General features: G+C 35.1%; 2 protein-coding genes across 3 annotated transcripts; one reads left to right on the top strand and one right to left on the bottom strand.

The window, feature by feature from the left end:
• The first annotated feature begins 8,831 nt into the window (after positions 1-8,831).
• Positions 8,832-11,529, top strand: LOC139899399 (stress-related protein-like). 2 transcript variants are annotated; one of them, XM_071882225.1, is made up of 3 exons: positions 8,832-9,017; positions 9,642-9,866; positions 10,892-11,529. In XM_071882225.1, the coding sequence occupies exons 1-3, from the start codon at positions 8,979-8,981 to the stop codon at positions 11,351-11,353; spliced, it is 726 nt and encodes a 241-aa protein (XP_071738326.1). In that variant the 5' UTR covers positions 8,832-8,978; the 3' UTR covers positions 11,354-11,529. The 2 variants fall into 2 exon arrangements, with proteins under 2 accessions (XP_071738326.1, XP_071738325.1); XM_071882224.1 differs by having other exon boundaries at positions 8,834-9,017; positions 9,636-9,866.
• A 948-nt stretch (positions 11,530-12,477) lies between these two features.
• Positions 12,478-17,189, bottom strand: LOC139902641 (translocase of chloroplast 159, chloroplastic-like). Its single transcript, XM_071885247.1, has 4 exons — positions 17,094-17,189; positions 15,450-17,039; positions 12,854-14,904; positions 12,478-12,773 (listed from the first exon to the last, which is right to left on the bottom strand). Exons 1-3 carry the CDS (start codon positions 17,187-17,189, stop codon positions 12,856-12,858), a joined length of 3,735 nt encoding a protein of 1,244 aa, XP_071741348.1. The 3' UTR covers positions 12,478-12,773; positions 12,854-12,855.
• Between the last annotated feature and the right edge of the window lie 1,124 nt (positions 17,190-18,313).

Below are 18,313 nucleotides of genomic sequence, written 5' to 3'. Positions count from 1 at the left end.
GATGTTATGAACTCCGACGGTATTTTACGAGTACCGTTCCCTTGTACGATTGGTTAACCATGGTTGTGTGTTGTGATGTAGCTAACCCTCCGGGTGTAGCTTACTGGCGTTGTTCACATCGTCATTGGTGAACTTATATTTGTTATCATTTTAGCTTGTTGCTTAGTGATCGTACGGTATGCTTAGCTTAGCCTGCCTTTATGCTTGGATGCTCCGGTATGCGTTATTTGATTACTTCTGTGGCGTGTCCATTTTATGCATATATATGTATGTAGTATATTCTTACTCACTAAGCGTTAGCTTACCCTCTCGTTGTTTACATTTTTATAGATTTGCATGGAGGAGGTGGCTCGGGTAAGCGTGGGGACTAGTGGACTTGCGTAGTTTGCTTTAGAATACGTGTTTTTTATTGATTAGGATTGGGTAGCGTATCCTCAATCACCATGCTCGGTTTTGTTGGAATTTAAAATAGTCGGGTCGTGTTTGCTTGTTCGGATATTTAAACTATGTATTAAATGTTTAAAAGCTTATTGAATTTGTTATTGTGTTAAAGATGTTTTTGGAAACATAAATGGGACCTAATTATTAATGTATTAAAAAAAAATTACGACCCGTTTTAAATACGGGTTGGGCTGTTTCATGCTTTGATGATGATTGCTTGCTATGCTTGGAGTCTTCATGCATTACTTATCATTCCATTTAAAAATATTTAATACTTTGTTCATTCAATAAAATGTAATGACTATTTATCTTCCACTGTAAAAACTCAATAAAAGTTATATAAAACGTCTCATATAGAGTCGTTCTCGTTATACAATTGATTGATTTGATATAATTAGTCACAAATACCCCCGGCCCTATTTGGGGGTGTGACACCACCCACACGTCCTAGTCATCAAAAAGCAACCCACGCCCCCAACTCACGCCCCCTACCGTTACGAATGGTCTAAAAATGTAATAAAGCTAATGTCATGATATTGATTTGTCACATTCATATAAAGTTGGATGATGATGTGTCATCTTAAGTTAAAGGGATGATGTCACATTTTTTTTATGTTGAGCGGTATATAATTTTTTCTATTACTATTTTATTGACAAAATATTACAATTAAATATCTTGATGAGTCTAGCATCACATTAGACCATTTGTTACGGGAGGCATGGTTATGAGAAAATTTGTGGGAGATGTGTAGTTGTGGGAGGAAATCCTTCCTTCCTTTCCTTTCATCACATAAAGCGTGATGTCTCATCCAAGGTGTCACCTCGAAATCACTCCTAAGTATGCTTATCCACGTGTTAATTCTCCATTTAATCATGATTATCTCTGTTAATTATGAAAAAAATCCACGTGTCCTGCTAAAACCCCTAATTAACCGTTCATTAACAAAACTACGCTGAAGAACCCCAAACCTATCTTCTCTCTTAAAACTAAAAAAAAAAACCATCCTTTAAACCGGCGATTTTGCCATCGATAAGCCGTTATATATGACGCCGGTCACACTAAATTAATCGTTGGAATTTTTTGCACAAAACGGTATAAATTTTATAGAATTTATTTTTTTAATTTAACTCGCCGGAAGGTATTGTATTTTGTTAACCGGCGTGAGAAGGAAGACGATAAGGTAATGGATCTGTAGGAAACTACGAAATCCAAAACCCCCAATTGGTATTCGCTGAATGCTATTCCGTTCATTTAATTGGTATGATGATTCCTTCCGTATCGTATTTTTTTCCTTGATTTCTGAATCTGTATATTCAGGTTGATAATCTGATGCTTAATTTTTTTTTTTTTTCAATTTTAGGGTTAATCTATATACCCATATAAGATAGTATACCTTATCTATTGATCTTCTTTATAGCAACAATTAATTTGATTATTTATTTTTTCGTATTTTTTTCTTGATTTCCGAATCTGTGAATTTAGGTTGAAAATTATTTTTTTCTCTTACGATTGGTGCCCTTATTTTATTTCCAGATTGATTACACAAATATTAGTGTTTTATTCAATTTTTTCATATTTTGTTTCAAATCGACTGTAAAAGCATTAACCAATTGTTTAAACATTATCATTTGTTGATTGGAACTCCGTTAATCTCCTTAAATGTGAAGATTTCGGCATAAGAAGGTTATAGTTTATATCTATTTATACATATATATAAAACCACTTATTTTGAACATTGGCTTCTTTGTTGATCCTTACGTGTGTGTATATATAACTTGTCGATGTGCCTCATACACAATTGTTGTATTGATTAATGTTTCTCTTTATATATATAGTGATTTAGTGATGATGACGATCTTAATGAAGAGAGTTCGTTGGAGTTTGATCCCGAGTTTGGGCGTAATTACTGATATCTATACTCATAGTAGTGATACTACCAAACAAATGTCTATTGCCCAGCCACCAGTGTTTACTTTCGTTTTTTAGCAGCGTTCGTTTTCAAAATAAGATTAATTATGTTAAACCTTTTTTTTTTTTGCAGTTCTGAAATTTAAGTTTTGTGTAGTGATATCTGATAGGGACCTATATAGCCACAATACATCACCAGGGTGCTACTGCTTGAGTTGGTTCTTTCACATATCACCGCCTGATGCGTTATGCTCATCCACAGATTGTGCACGGTTATGTTTTTCGGTTGTTTTCTTATTTGTATTTTACTCTCCTTTACAACATCTTGAACTTGTGCAGTCAATGTAGGTTAAACTTATCGATTTCTCTCTTGGTGAGGAATACTTGAAATATTTAAGTTGCTGATCTTTTAATCTAATACTCACATGCTTTATTATGATTGTTTCACAAACAACATTTGTTGTTGTTTTTTTTTTTTTTTTTTTTTTTTTTTGTAACCATCAAACCTTACTAATAGGATTTTCCTTCTTTATCTCCTATTGGTTGCAAAGTTCACTCCAAGAACATTCTTCCCATTTTTTTATATCTCCAATTTGCAGTTTTGGCATCTGTTCACATTTGAATTCTAACGTGGTATGGGTAAAGACACTGCTAAAACTATTTTGTTTACATCATGCATGTTAATGCAACATGATATAACTACCTGTTACTATGAAATCACTATCTGTTACTAAAATGTCTTGATGAACAATTATTATAGGTTCCAGCATATTGAGAAAGGGTCCAACCCTTCATCCGTGCGGAAAGTTGTTGCAAATATATGTATCATATTTGGGTTTATAAGGAAGTTGAAATAGGGTTTGAATATTTGATGTGAATTTTCATGCCCGTTAGTTTTCAGTCCGTTATAGGCTGCATTTTTGTGTTTCAATGGTGATAGAGGTGGACAGTCAGCTGATTTCCGTTATCTTCTTCGTAGTCCTGTGCACTCTTCTGGTCCAAGAAAGTGGGAGGTTAGTTTCATATGGATTAGTAATACTAGATGTGGCTAATTGGGAGGGCCAGGTGGGTTGGTTAATGGCTTGATCCAAATATCTTTTTTTTTTAATGCATCATGTCAATTTTTTTTCGAAATCTACTTTCTTTAATATGGATAAAGAAGATTTAAGTCTAAAAATAACACTTTAGATGACTTTCAACCCATTTGACGTGTTAGAGAAAGTACGGCCCGAATTTACCCATCCGTAAGTAAATGGTTTTATTTGCCACCTCTAGGTAATACAAATGTGTGATATTTTAATATGTCTAAATATATCAGATTGGATTCATTATGAGTGTATAAGGCACTGTTGTAAACGGCGTCCGTTGCGCCCGTTGCGGCGTTTTGGTGACTAAACCGTTTCGACTCCGTCCCGTTTTCTTATAAGCCGGTCAACGGTCAAAATTCAGGTCAAATGCTGGAAAAATTGTGTCAACGTCGGACAAAAGTCATAAATTCTGTTAAAATCGGTCATAAATCGGCCAAATCAATCAAAATTGACTTAGTTTAGTATTCTATTTTGTATTATATTAACGCTAATAGCAATTATAGGTACAAACTTTTCAACGAATATTTTTTAGCTCTAAAATATGTGTAAATATATATTTATATATATATATATATATATATATATATATATATATATATATATATATATATATATATATATAAGTCAACATTAGTCAACATCCGTTTCGACCCCGTCTCGGCCCCGTTTTTTCCGTTGCGACGTTTTGAGGTCGCTACCTTTTCGACCCCGTCTCGCGTCTTTTTCAGCCTTGGTACAAGGGTATACAGAATACCTTTGAATTGCTTCCGTAAATGTAACCACTTTGATACAAAATTTAAAAGTCATTGATGTAACCACTTTGATACATAAGGTAAAAGTTACGAGTCTAACTAAATTGTGTTTACAAAAATCGTTATGGCCCGTCAAGTGTTGATCGAGTGGTTGAATTTATCCAAATTTAACTAATATCTCTTATGGGACCAGGTTTAATCACTTGGCAGCGTTAGTCTTATAATACTGATTGCCATTTGTTTGTTGATTTACACTTGTAATAAAAAAAATCAGTTTAAGAAAAATGATTGTCAAATTTTGTTGTAGATAGGAGTCATGATGGTGGAACAGATATCACATGGAGGAAGATATGCATTAAACTAATTCAATTACGATATGTGAAGTCTGATAATCTGAGGGTTGCTCCTTATAAACCTAACTTTGCAATTTGATTTACTGCGGCATAATGATTCCTTCCCAAGCGTGGCTAAAAACATTTTTACGATATTAGATTTTGAAAAGCTTGGTTTCTGGGATTTCTGTATAGGTTTGCAGTGACTTTCTAATGTAATTACTTTACTAAATAATTGTATAAGTTGAACTATTTTGATGTGGTTGTTTACAGATTTATGGAGTTGTATTAAAGATTATGTGTCGAAGCAATTGTCTAGCAGCAATGACCCAAATCTGTCTAAAAGTTCAGGTATTACTTTTTCTCTAACAGTCAAATGGATAAAGCTTTTAGAAGTGGTTAAAGTGAAAACAGCTTGAATGACCCAAATGGGTTGGAACTTCGAAGTTGCTTGAAACATACACAAAATGACAAAATTTATCAAACTTCTTAAAAAAAAAAAAAAAAAAAAAAAAAAAAAAAAAAAAACCCTAGGTTGTATAGGTTTGCAGTGACTTTCTAATGTAATTACTTTACTAAATAATTGTATAAGTTGAACTATTTTGATGTGGTTGTTTACAGATTTATGGAGTTGTATTAAAGATTATGTGTCGAAGCAATTGTCTAGCAGCAATGACCCAAATTTGTCTAAAAGTTCAGGTATTACTTTTTCTCTAACAGTCAAATGGATAAAGCTTTTAGAAGTGGTTAAAGTGAAAACAGCTTGAATGACCCAAATGGGTTGGAACTTCGAAGTTGCTTGAAACATACACAAAATGACAAAATTTATCAAACTTCTTAAAAAAAAAAAAAAAAAAAAAAAAAAAAAAACCCTAGGTTGTTATTATAATATTATTAGCTTTTTTCATCAACATATTTAAATTTTGAAAAATTAATTATGTTAAGAAGTAATTCATCTTTATAAACCGCTACTCAACCTTGTGTGTATACTCGGGGTATTTATTCATATATTTTCTTATGTTTTCTCGACCAGTTGTCACGAACAAACATGGTAATGCATTGGATGAACTGAGTGAGGCATTAAGGGAAAAGAAATTAGAGTTAATGGAGATAAATGAAGAGATGAAGAAAGATTCAGGGAGGAACAAATGGTCATATAGAGCTTTAAGAGGTAGTGTACTTAGTCCAACAATGGCTATGTTAAGATCTCTAATAACATATAATCTCGACGCACTCTGTTTCAGATGATCTGATTCATCATACCGTTAATTGATATAACGTTATGCATTTTCAGTTTTTTTGATTAAGAGTCGCCGTGCAACGCACGGGCTCTTAAAGGCTAGTACTCTTATATGGCAGGGTTGTGATAATGTCTTAATATTAACGTTGTGGGGATAGTTGTAGGAGACTCTTATGAGAATTTGAATTTTTTACTTTCATTTTATTTTATCCGTAAATTCTTTAATTATTTTATTTATATTTATATAATTATAATTATAATATGCATGATATTTAAGTTAAAATTCATAAAGTTGGAATATAGCCGTTGTCTCACGGCGTTTGTCGCCGAATCACGGGCTTGAGGGAGGGCGCCTTGGAGACGTGGCTGTTGGTGATTGGTTGAGTTTTTCAACCGTTGGGATATAGCCATTGCCTTTTTTTTTTTCCTCTTCCTCCTATAGATACATACACATTTAACCAATTTTTTTCACACATTTCTTGGTTTTTTTTTTTTAACCAAATTTTTTTTTTTTTTGGTTTTTTTTTTTCCTCACGTAGTTGATCGAACCGTACACGATCAACTACATGAAGATTTAACGGCTCATATTTGGGACCTCCCACCAAACTTTCGATCTACAAACTAGTCTTTTATTTTTTTAATTCTTGTAATGTTTTTTTTTAATGTAAGCTTTATTTTTTATTAATGTAACTTTTATTTTTATTATTGTAACTTTTATTTTTATTAATGTAACTTTTATTTTTATTAATGTAACCTTTTTTATGTAACTTATTTTTTATTTATATATATGAAAAATGTTACATTTTATCTTATTTAATAAATAAAAACTAATTAAAATAACTAAAAAAAATAAAAAAGTAAATGCCACGTCACTGTCATCCCATTACAAAAGCCCCAATAACAGCTCCCCTAAAATGGCATGGTCCAGTCACTGACTTATCCAAAAAAGTGCACATCTTTCACTCCACGTAGACGTCATCATTATCGGTGCTCTAAATTATATAATATATACCTCGTCCAAGAAAGAAGTGGAGTAGTTTATGGTCAAGTGGACGAAAAGAGTCCAAATAAGTAGCTAACCTAGAACAGTGTGGCGTAATCGTCAAGCTCGATTGGGCGTAATATATTATGGACCCCACGACCTCTTAACGTGCCAACACTCATATACCACACAACTTTATTCTAAAAAGTTAAAGAAGTGAGGTAAACTTGCAATTTTCAAAATGATGGATTAAGACTATGTTGTTATTGTAATACGGAGTATTTAATATTTAATTTAATATTTATACTATAAAGTTAATAAAAATACTCCGTAATAAGCATGGCGTGGAACCTCTTATTTTTGCACTTCCGTAAGAGCACAAGGTGTACCCCGCCCCCATGCTCGCCATCCAGCCAAAATCGATGTTGAGGTCACCGTCACCGACACTGTGTCGGCGTCGATCTTCAGTTTCGGGACAAGTAAGGTGCAATTTTTGAACGCTTGACATTGGGAATCGAATATACCCGTTAAAATTTGAACGTTCCAGTTTTTTTTCTTCTTATAAATACCTCACATTATTCTTTCATTTTTTCACAACATTTTCTACAAACAATTCATTAATCTTCTCCAACTACACATTCTCAAACTACAAAAATCACGTCTTCCACCAAAGTTTCTCTCGACGTACACTACGGGGGCCGAGCGGCGTACGACTGGAAGTCGTACGTCGACGGTGAAAAATCGTTTGAAGATGTCGAACTTTCCGAGGTTGAAGATTGGACAAAGCTGACCAAGTTTCTTCAAAAAGAAACACCGTATGTGTTTATGCAAATTGTGTTTTTTTTCTGAAGAGGCGCAAGAGTTGAAGTTTCTGTTTATGGATGAGCAATGGGATGCGTAAAAAGAAAGAGCCCGGACACGACTGTGTCGAATTGAGTTGTATCTTGTAAACATTGGCGTTTCTCCGGTTAACCCGGAGTACTCTGATTCGAGTAGTCTTGAATCAGATTACGTGAGTCAGGATTCGATGTATTAGGACTTTTTAATTTAAATGTAATCGTATCGTATCCGTTTTATCTATGTGTAACTGTGCTATTATTAATTTTAATTTTATATTAGGACTTTTTTATTAATTTTAATTATTTAATTTAAAAAAAATTGGACACTGAAATGGACACTGCGGAGACCGGCATCCAACATCTAGTCAGTCAATCTCAGTGTCCAAAATAGACACCGAAAATGAGCAATCACCTCGTGCTCTAAGGCAGGTCCCAACGGTTCGCCCAGGTCCTCCGCCCACAGTCGTCCAGCCTGGGCGCCGATGGCACGGAGGCAGCCCAGGTTCAGCCCAGCACTCCGCCCAGCTCCATCTGCTTCGATTTCGTCCAGTTTGAGCATATTTGAGGACGGTAGAAGCTTAATTTTGTGGTACTTTTTGCTAGTGATCTTGTACAATTGATTAATTAATTAATATAGTGGGTGAGGAAGGAGTGTCATTGTTGGGAGTGTTTAGTCCTGGGTTTAGTCCTGAAAAGGAAGTGGGATGGAGGTGATGATGTGGCGCTGAATGATTGGTTAGTCCTGGAAGAAGATTGGGAGCACTCTAATACTCCACCTTTCTAGTTCTGGTATATTCTCTTGGAATCTTATAAAAAGTTATATTTAGAGCTACCATTTCATCATATGACACGTGTAAGTACAAGAATATTTAATTTTGTATTATTTAAATAAAGGGAGGTTGATATTTTTCACAATGGATTTTGATGGATCTATTATATTTATATATTATATATATTATATATTATTTTCTACAAAATCTTTATACGTGAAAAATAATTAAGTAGGTGAAAAATATGCATGATATATTTAAAAAATTTGTAAAATTTGGTGGATCTTCAAAGTTGAGGATGAAAATAAATAAATAAAGAAATAAATCTCCTTAAAATAAAACCTCTATTGTTTCTCAATTTTGAGTATAAAAAAATCTCTTTAAATAAAACCTCTATCGTTTCTCGAAATTTCCGCACCAGACCCGGGTCCTGTATTTATACAACCCGTTATATTATTATTATTATTATATATAATTATTACATCAGTTTTTATTTTCCTTTAGCTGTGTTTTATTTTTGTACGAATAAATAAATATACAAGTAATTTCTGTTTCATCTCTTCTTCATCTACCTTTATTTTGAAATTTCCGTCAAATTCTCTCGAAACTTCACTTCTTGAAACTCATGGCGGAATCTGAAGCCAATCAAACAACTGATTCTCTGGTATAAATTTATTTAACCTAATTCTATGCTAATCAATTACCTTATTACTTTACAGATCTTTTTATCGAAATTGATTTAACCTAATTATAAGGTTTTTTCATTTTCTTTCTGTTAATTCGAGAACTGTGGCGCCACAAATTGCTGTTAATTTATAGAAAAGAAGTTTTGATATTGTAGGAAAAAACGTATTAATTATAAATTTGTTTTGTCAACTCAGATGCAAATTTATTATATTTTTTGTTTATATTTCCGTTGTTTTCTAATTAATCTCGTTTTAGTAAGGAATTATAAATTGATTTCAGCATGATATTGCTGTATATTGCTGTTGGTGATTATAAAACTGATTTTTGAATCAGATGATAATCAATTTTAGCATGAATTCGTTTTATTATAATAACGCATAAATAATGTTACAGTTTTACAATCTATTGTTAAGTTACAGTTAATATATAGAAAAAAAATTTATATAAAAATTTCCTTCTATTCTCGATTGGATCTGTTTTTCCTAGTTTAATTATTATTTTTATTATTTATTAATAATATATTTAATTATATTACATATAGTTAGTTTGATGATTAATTTAATAATTTAATTGAATTGAATTTGTGACAATTAAGGCACAGAGGGATGAAGGAGAGAAGCATCTGACATATCTAGAATTTGTGCAAAGTGCGGTGATCTATTTCGTTGTTTGTTTCTCGACCGTTTATGACTACGCCAAGGAGAATGCCGGTCCGTTGAAACCGGGTGTTCAAACCGTTGAAAACACTGTTAAAACCATAATTGGACCAGTTTACGACCGGTATCAAGACGTCCCATTGGAGATTCTTAAGTTTGTTGACTTAAAGGTACGTGTAGTTAGAGTGATAGCAATAAATAATTTTATAATTTAATTCATTTATTGCAGAGTAACTAAAGTTGGTGAGTTGGAATTGTTGTTGCAAACATGACGTTAATAAATACAGGTGTAAAAAACTCTATACATAATTGTTCAATAATAGTAATAGCAGATAGCATATTTGCTCATATTTACTACAGTACTAAAAGTCAATCTATTCATCACGTTTGACTTTTGTAACTCTCACGGTAAATTCTAATTACCAATATGATTGGTAAAAAAAAAAGCATTAGTATGTTGTTTATGATAATAATCTATAAATGGTTTGAGTATGTGTAAAATATCAACTTTTGATATGCAACATTCTATTTTATATATATATAAACTTAAAAGATTCTGTTGTATGAATGAAACTTTTGAGGTTTTGATTATTGCTATCATGCTATGTATGTGTTTGACCTCTCATATAAAGTAAACATGTGATAAGGTATTTATTATGATGACATGGCAACTTATATGGCTGTCATGTCATCATACATTACGGTTAGTTAGACCTTATTTAGCGGTTTTGGGGTGATGGGGTTTTTTTGAGGTTTCTGTGGGGTATAGTGTTGATGTGTCAAATGTGATGGGTGATGTCGTGATAGAGTTTGTAGTGAGATGATGTGATGGTTATGTGATGAGTTATTTGGTCCCACTTTTGTATAATAAATGGGGTATTTATAAAATAAAAAGAAAAAAAAAATCTGATTGGTGGAAAACCCCATCACCCCCATGTGATGGACTCATGACGCCTGGTTTTTTTTTCCTCCATCCCATAGTGGCGTGATGGCGGTGTTTTTTTTTTGTTTGTTGATCACGCCCACTAATAAGGGTCTTAATAGGTATTGATCCTAAACAACTAAACATACTTCATGAGGTTGTACAGTATAACACACAACACAATAAGGCATAATAAATTTGATATAATTTATTGCTATTTCACACATATAGCTGCAATTATAAATAGCAGGTTGGGCATTTTTTTTTGTGCAGGTTGGCGACGCGTTAAATGAGCTGAATCGTCATGTTCCAGAGCTGATGAAAAAAATTCCAAACCAAGCCATGTATGTGGTACATAACCTCCCAGAAGTTGCTAAAGATTTAGCTTCAGAAGCATTCAAAACGACACAAAAAATGGCAAATACATTATACATAAAATATGAGCCAACAGCTAAAGAACTCTACACAAACTACGAGCCAGTGGCCGAAAAGTATGCTGTGTTGACCTGGCGTTCATTGAACAAACTTCCATTGTTCCCTCAAGTAGCTCAAATAGTTGTACCAACTGCTGCTTATTTCATCGATAAGTACAATTACGCAGTGTGCTACACAACAGATAAAGGTTACGTTGTAGCTCAGTATCTACCATTGGTTCCGCTTGATAAAATCGCTAAGGTGTTTGAAGAGCATGAGAATGAGCCAACAGCTGGACAAAGTATTCAAGTCGAGACATGATTCGTGTGTTTAAAAAATAGTATATGTGGTATGGTTTGATTACATTTAGTGTTATGGTGACTTTTTTCTTTGTTTATTTAAAGTTGTGGGTTATTTTCTTATATATGTAGTCAGATGATATATTTCTACCAGTGGAATGGAATATGACCCATGTGTAGTTTGGTTGTGTTTCTGCATATTTTGTTATCTGACTGTGATCTCTGTAACTTAAGGAAGTTTGTGTTAATTTTGAAAGATTTTTGAAAACTAATGCATTTTTATAGAATATATACATTTTCGAAAAATATGATATTCGGTTATATGATCATGTATTTGAGTAAATCAATTACCAAACGTTACATAAGTTACCAGCTTGAACAGTAGAGACGTATAACAGAAAGTTGAAGGGCGGGTCAAAAGTTGCATTAGCAAATACGGACATCTCTTCCTGTTTGCTATATCAATTAAACTAGTAGCAAATCATCTGAAAGGGTTGGAAATGATCACGAGATAACCAGTTAAATCACGTATATGAAAAATATGTGTATTTATAATCTTTTTCTTTTTTCAACTCTTCATCCACGAGAAGAGGAAGGAGGAAAAAGCAATTGTTCATTCATAGAGATGCAAATATTCGTCTTATTCGTTTAGAAAAAGGTTAACTAACCAATTTGTCCAAAATTTTAGAAGTTTATGACAATATGCCCAAAAACATTCTTGTTAATTTGTCCTCGCAAGTCACAAGCGACTTGTGTATGGGTGGTATGGGTTGTGACCGAAAACTCTCTAATTTGCGATATAATTTCTCGGTCACAACTAGCTAATCTCAACCACCCAACGTACGCAAATGATTTACGTCTTTGCGTATCTGGATAAGATTTTCATATTTTTTTGGAATTTTACTAATAACGCAGGGTCTTGTTTATTTCTATGAATGTTCATCACACTAGTTCGTCATTATAAATGGAGTTGATGCATTTTAAAGTATAGGCCTACCGATTAGGCGAAAACCTTGACCAACCTTTCTCAGTTTTTTCTCAAGCAGATATCTTCCATGCTATTGAACCAAACCAATAAACGGAGTAAAGTGAATAAAACTTATTCCTTAATTCGATTAATTTATACTATACTGAAAATTAAATTAAATAATTAGTTCAGAACAAAGAATATTAACAACGACACTCTCTAAGGCCATCTTCACTATTTTACAATGTACACACCAAATACCAAATCCAGAACAAAATGGTATAAAAATTCACTAAAACTCGACTAAGAACTAAGCTCAGATTATCAAAAGTAAAACATTCTTATTCCCTCGTAATTTCATCAACTGAAAATAAAAACAGAAAAAATCGACAAGATACCAAAACTAAAATTTACTGTATTCCCTCGTAATTTCATCTCATCTTCCTACAAAACTTAAATTTTCAGCCACTGCTTCCTGAAAAACATAAACTAACTTTTATTATTCAATAAGAACACTAATAAAACAAAAACAATAATCATGAACCGCTAACTTACAATTAATACGCAGAGTACTTATCACCAGCATCAACCCATAATTTCTTGTAAGCAGAAATAACCGACGGAATAACAGCTGCAAGCGCAAGAACAAGATGTTCCGAACTGCTAGTCTTAACACTAATCTGACCACTCATTTTATTATTAATACCCGCCCGAATCGCCACTTTTGAATTACGCCCAGCAGAGAACTGGGCCAAACTATTAAAACCCAACGCCAGATCACCTCTCCACTTTATAATAGACAACCCCAACGTTGAATGAACTTGACCAATCGGATAATCAAGTTCCCGACGTTGAATCTCAACATTCGCCCCATAAGCAGAATCACTTTGAAAACGAACCGTACCCGCACTACCAACGATCGAGTACTGTTTCCCGAGTGTAATTTGATCCTCGACTTTAAACCCCGTAACCACGTTTTCACCAAGAAACGTAACCGAAATCCCTGCACCCGTTTTGTTCTTCAAATTCTTGAACTTTGTTTCGCCTCTTACAATGTAAGCAAGCTGTTTACCAATTGGTTGTATATCGAAACCAGCCATGGTAGACATGTTTTCCCCATGTTTTGCTGAAACAGATGAATCCATATTTATACTAAAATCTTTCTTATCTTTAGTAACCTGGACTGTAACCGAACCAGGGAACCGATTAGCAATCGCGAGCGTTTGTTCAAGATTGACCCCATCGTACCCACAATCGTGGTCCCAGCCATGCGTATCGAGCACGGGTCGAGCCAGAAACTGCGATGTCGGTTCAAGAAAACGGAACCGGTAAGCCGGATTATCACTATCGAACGATGGCGGTAACGCCATGTCCGGTAGCGGCACCGCCACCGGTGCCGGTACATCACCTTCATCTTCTTGATAAACTTGTTCATTTACAGCATCTTTGCCTTTCTTTTTCATATCTTTTAATCTTTTTAATTCTTCTTTAAACTGTTCTTTCTGTAAAAGCTTTACACGGTAATCGTATTCGTCAAAGTAAGCTTTTTTCTGTTCACGACTAAGTTTCAAAAGCTGCGATTTTTTTAACGGTTTAAACGGTGGAAGCTGATCATATTCATCTTCTTCATCTTGTTCATTATCAGAATCGGTCAACTCTGCAAAGTCAACATCTGAATCACCCACATCCCCGCCCTGTTCAGACGAAAGCTTTGGGTGTGGACGAGACTGTAACATAGAAGATAACATGTAAGGCAATGGTGGAGACCGCATACGAAAACCAAACAGCTTACGGTTGTTGTCATACGGGTCATGTGGTTTAATCAACCCGTTCGCTTCTGCTAAAATCTTTATCGAGTAGCAAAGCATAAGTAACTGCGGTCTCCACGTTTGACCATTCGGAAGGACCTTTTGACCTTCACGATTCTTACGACACGATTGATGGTTTTCAACAAGAGCAACCGGATTCAATAAACTCGGGCTCATCATTCTTAAATCACCAACGGCTTGACCGATTGCTTGTTGAACAAAGTGGGACCGTTGTGTCACAAACATTTCGTAACTCAACGGGAGCCCGTTTGAACCCTCGGGTGGAGCAGACGACCCATGGGTCAAAGTAACAATCATATTTTTCCAAATAGACGGGCCAAGTGAAGTAGTAACCGTCTTCAACAATGGGACATCATTATGATCCCGGGTCTGTGAATCTAAACGATCGACATAAAGAACGATATCTGAAGGGTTTTTCTTTGTTAACTTTTTTACAGATGATAACACACTCCTGTTAAAACCTTGCTCCATAACAGAGGATCGAAGCCCGGGTGTATCAAAAACCCGAACACTAACTCCATTAACCGCACCATTAATCTCCTTAACCGAACCAGTTGCAGGTTGAAAAGCATTGATTACAGTCTTTTCTTCTCCAAAAATTGAATTAATGGTAGCACTTTTACCGACCCCATCTTTACCAATGACTAAGATATTAACTGAGAAATCAAGATCCTCGTTTTCGTCAGCTTCAAGCTCCATAGCTTTTCGTTTAGCAGCTTCAAGATTAAACGATTGACCCGTTTGTCTTCCGGCAATGAGTGCAAGCCTGTAAAGAACCTGTGCATATACGTGTTCAGGTTAGGTCGGTTTGGGTAACGGGTCAAAACGATTTTGGGTTGAAATGGGCCATGGATCTAACGGGTCAGAATTTTGAACGGATCCAATGGGTCAGGTTGGGTAACGGGCCATGTGTCAAATGGGTAAGAATTTATTTTAGTTATTATTGATTATTATGTATAAGAAAATATATTAATTATACATAATAAATAATATAACCATGAATGCTTTCATAAATGTTTGATGGATGAAACTTATTATGATCATTATGCTCGACCCGGTTGACCCAATTACAAGACCCATTAGACATATCTCTATTTATCGAACTTTATGAATTGATACCCATTAGATCTGTTTCTTTATATTTTGCATAGGACCCAATAGGTTAGAGGGAAACTTATTGGACATTTATTTTAAGGTTTGGGGTTTGCATGGCCAGACTTTTTTTCAAGACCCAATTGACCCAAAAGTTTGACCCAAATGGTCCAAAAGCTTGACCTAAATGACTCAAATTTGAGAGTATGGGTCTCAATTGCTAGGTATACCTGTGCAGCAACCGAATCTTCTAGTGAAAGGCCTAATTTTTGTACAAGTCTCAAAAACTTCACCCTGATAGATTGTAACTTCTCAAGCTTTTTCCGCTCATCTTCGGTTAAATTAGTTTCAGTTTCACCGCCACTCATGAGACTTGCAGGATTGAAAATGTTTGAACGGTTTGGGTTTGGTCTGGCGGGACCAGCTCTCAAAGCTGGGACCGATGGACCCAACCCTGCAGGACGCTCAACTGTGAAAAGCCTTGAACCGTCTTGAGAGGAAAATGCGATTTTCCCAGATTCAGACCCACCATCAGCCGCTGCTTTTAAAAGAGCGGTCAACGCAGCTGAGTCAAACAATTTATTCCCATCTTCTTCTTCATCATTATCTTCTTCATCTGAATCAGTTACAATCTGACCATCAATCATCTGTGAACGATCTTGAGAACTCTCTTCACCCACATTTGAACTTCCACCTTCCATCTCCTTCATGAACTGTTTAGCAGCTGCTGAACTTCCAAATATCTCTTCTTCATCTAAATGGGACCCATCCACATACTCTTCTTCATTATCATCTTCCTTTTTAGCAGAATCCTCCAAAACAAACTTATCATCTTCATTATCAGTCGGCACGTTTTCTAGACCATTATCCCATACATCTCGGCCTGAAATTTCTGTTTCCTGAGCCTCATCAGCAGGGTTAGATTTATCCAAAACCTCTGAAACCTTTTCATTTTTGTCAACAACATAACCACCAGTAGACTCTTTCTCTTCCATTTCCACATCTAACGGTGAGAACTTTCCATCAGTTACTCCAACAACCTCCTTAACATCAACAACTTCTTCCAAAACACGATTCAGCTTCTCAGACTCATCTGTTACCGCCACATCACCGCCATCTTCTTCTTTTGTCTTAGTAACTACCGCCACACCAGCCACTCCCGGTATCGGCAACTCAGCATCTATACCTTCCACAACCGAATCCTCTTCAGTAGCAACCACCTTTACATCTTTCTCACCAACAGAATCTTTTAAATCCGGTATTTCGATGTCAGGTTTCGTCACCACAGCCACTCCTGGTATCGGCAAATCAACATTTATTGCATCCACAATAGAATCCTTCTCATTATTCACACCACCAGATTCATCAAACTCACGTGTTTTGACAGCAGTATCATTATCATCAACACCACCAACCAACAACACATCCTCATCTTCGTCGTCATCCTCAACCCGTTCTGTACTAGTAACAACAGCCACACCTGGCAAAGGCGTATCGACTTTAATCTCGTCCGTATTAACCTTCACGCCATTAGCGAACTCTTCCTTATTTTCACTCACCTTATCACCTTCCACAATCGAATTGTTATCCTTATCGACAACATCTGATTCAACTTCATTTTCACTCACCTTATCTCCTTCAATCGAATTCGATATACTCGTATCCTTATCGACATCGTCTAATTCAACTTTAGCTTCAGAGAACGTCTCATCATCATCATCATCGTCGTCGTCTACTACATTAACTAGGGTTTCATTCTCTAAAACTAAATTATCATCTAACACTGTTTCAAAAGCTTCTTCCTGACCACTAGCAAAACCCTCGGTTTCATCATCATCATCATCAGAATTAACATTCAAATTCAAATTACTAACATTATTAATACTTTCATCAATAACGGAATTAAAACCATTATTATCGTTAACATTTTCAGTTTTACCTGAGAGAGATGTATCTTCCTTTGAATCCATTGGTTGTGAACTTCAAAAGGAATTGGATTGAAATTTTAAGATTTGGGATAACTAGGGTTTATGATAGAGTGTGTGAATTTGGGGATAAGGGTTTTGATAAACTTATGTTTTTAAAATTTTTGGGATTTTTGGGATGGAAAAAATACTTTTGCAGCCGCTGTGCAAACCAGTATTTGGTTGTTTGGTGGAAGAAGGGAGTTTGGGGCTTTTGTAGTGTATAACATATTAAGAAATTGCCCTTGATGGACACGTGTGGTAAGGTCAAGAGATATTTTGTTACGGTGTAATACGGAGTAACATGCACAAGATCATTAACGAACCAAACTTTAAACGAGTTATTATTTGATTTCAAACACTATTAATTTAAATTCGAGCATTAATGATAGGAAATTCGAGTTGACTTCAAACAAAAGATTTTGTTCGATTTGTTTTAAAAAGAAATTTAATATCCGACTCAACTCGCTCAGAAACTCATTTAATTGTTGGATGTGAAGGATATCAAAACAAAACGATGGAAACGGTTCAAGTAAAGAGGCGCGCCGTGGCCTTGAAAGGCGCGCCGCGGCCTAACACGTGAATAGAGCATCAGATTGAAGAAACCTACTGTTCGGGATTTTGTCTTGGAGGTGCGGCGCGACCCATTATAGGCGAGGCGCGGCTAGTGTCTGACGGGTAGTTTTCATATTTATGTTTTTCTTGTTCTCCAAGGTGTTGGCCTATATAAACATCTTATTGTAACCCTCATGTATGTGCACGAATTATATCAATAAAATCGCATTAGTTGGTCCGTGAATTAAAGTAATCGACATTCGATTACATATAACCACGTTAAATCTCGCGTTCTTTAATTCTTTTGTATTATTGTCTTTCGTTTGTCAAAGTGGGTTATTAATCTCAGTGATTAATCTTATTATTTAGGTCCTATAATCCTTACAATTGGTATCTAGAGCTCAAGGTTTGAGTTGGGATCGATGGCGGAAGACGGTAAATTGAAGATTGAGCAGTTTATTGGCAAAGACTTCGCCTTTTGAAAGATGCAAATAGAAGACTACTTATATCAAAAGAAACTTCACCAACCTTTGTTGGAGACCAAACCTGAAGGCATGAACGATGCCGATTGGATG

Source organism: Rutidosis leptorrhynchoides, chromosome 3, assembly GCF_046630445.1.
Source record: "Rutidosis leptorrhynchoides isolate AG116_Rl617_1_P2 chromosome 3, CSIRO_AGI_Rlap_v1, whole genome shotgun sequence".
Classification (NCBI taxonomy): Eukaryota; Viridiplantae; Streptophyta; class Magnoliopsida; order Asterales; family Asteraceae; genus Rutidosis; species Rutidosis leptorrhynchoides.
Note: the sequence above shows the minus strand (reverse complement) of the source record. Positions and strands in the feature narration are given on the sequence as shown.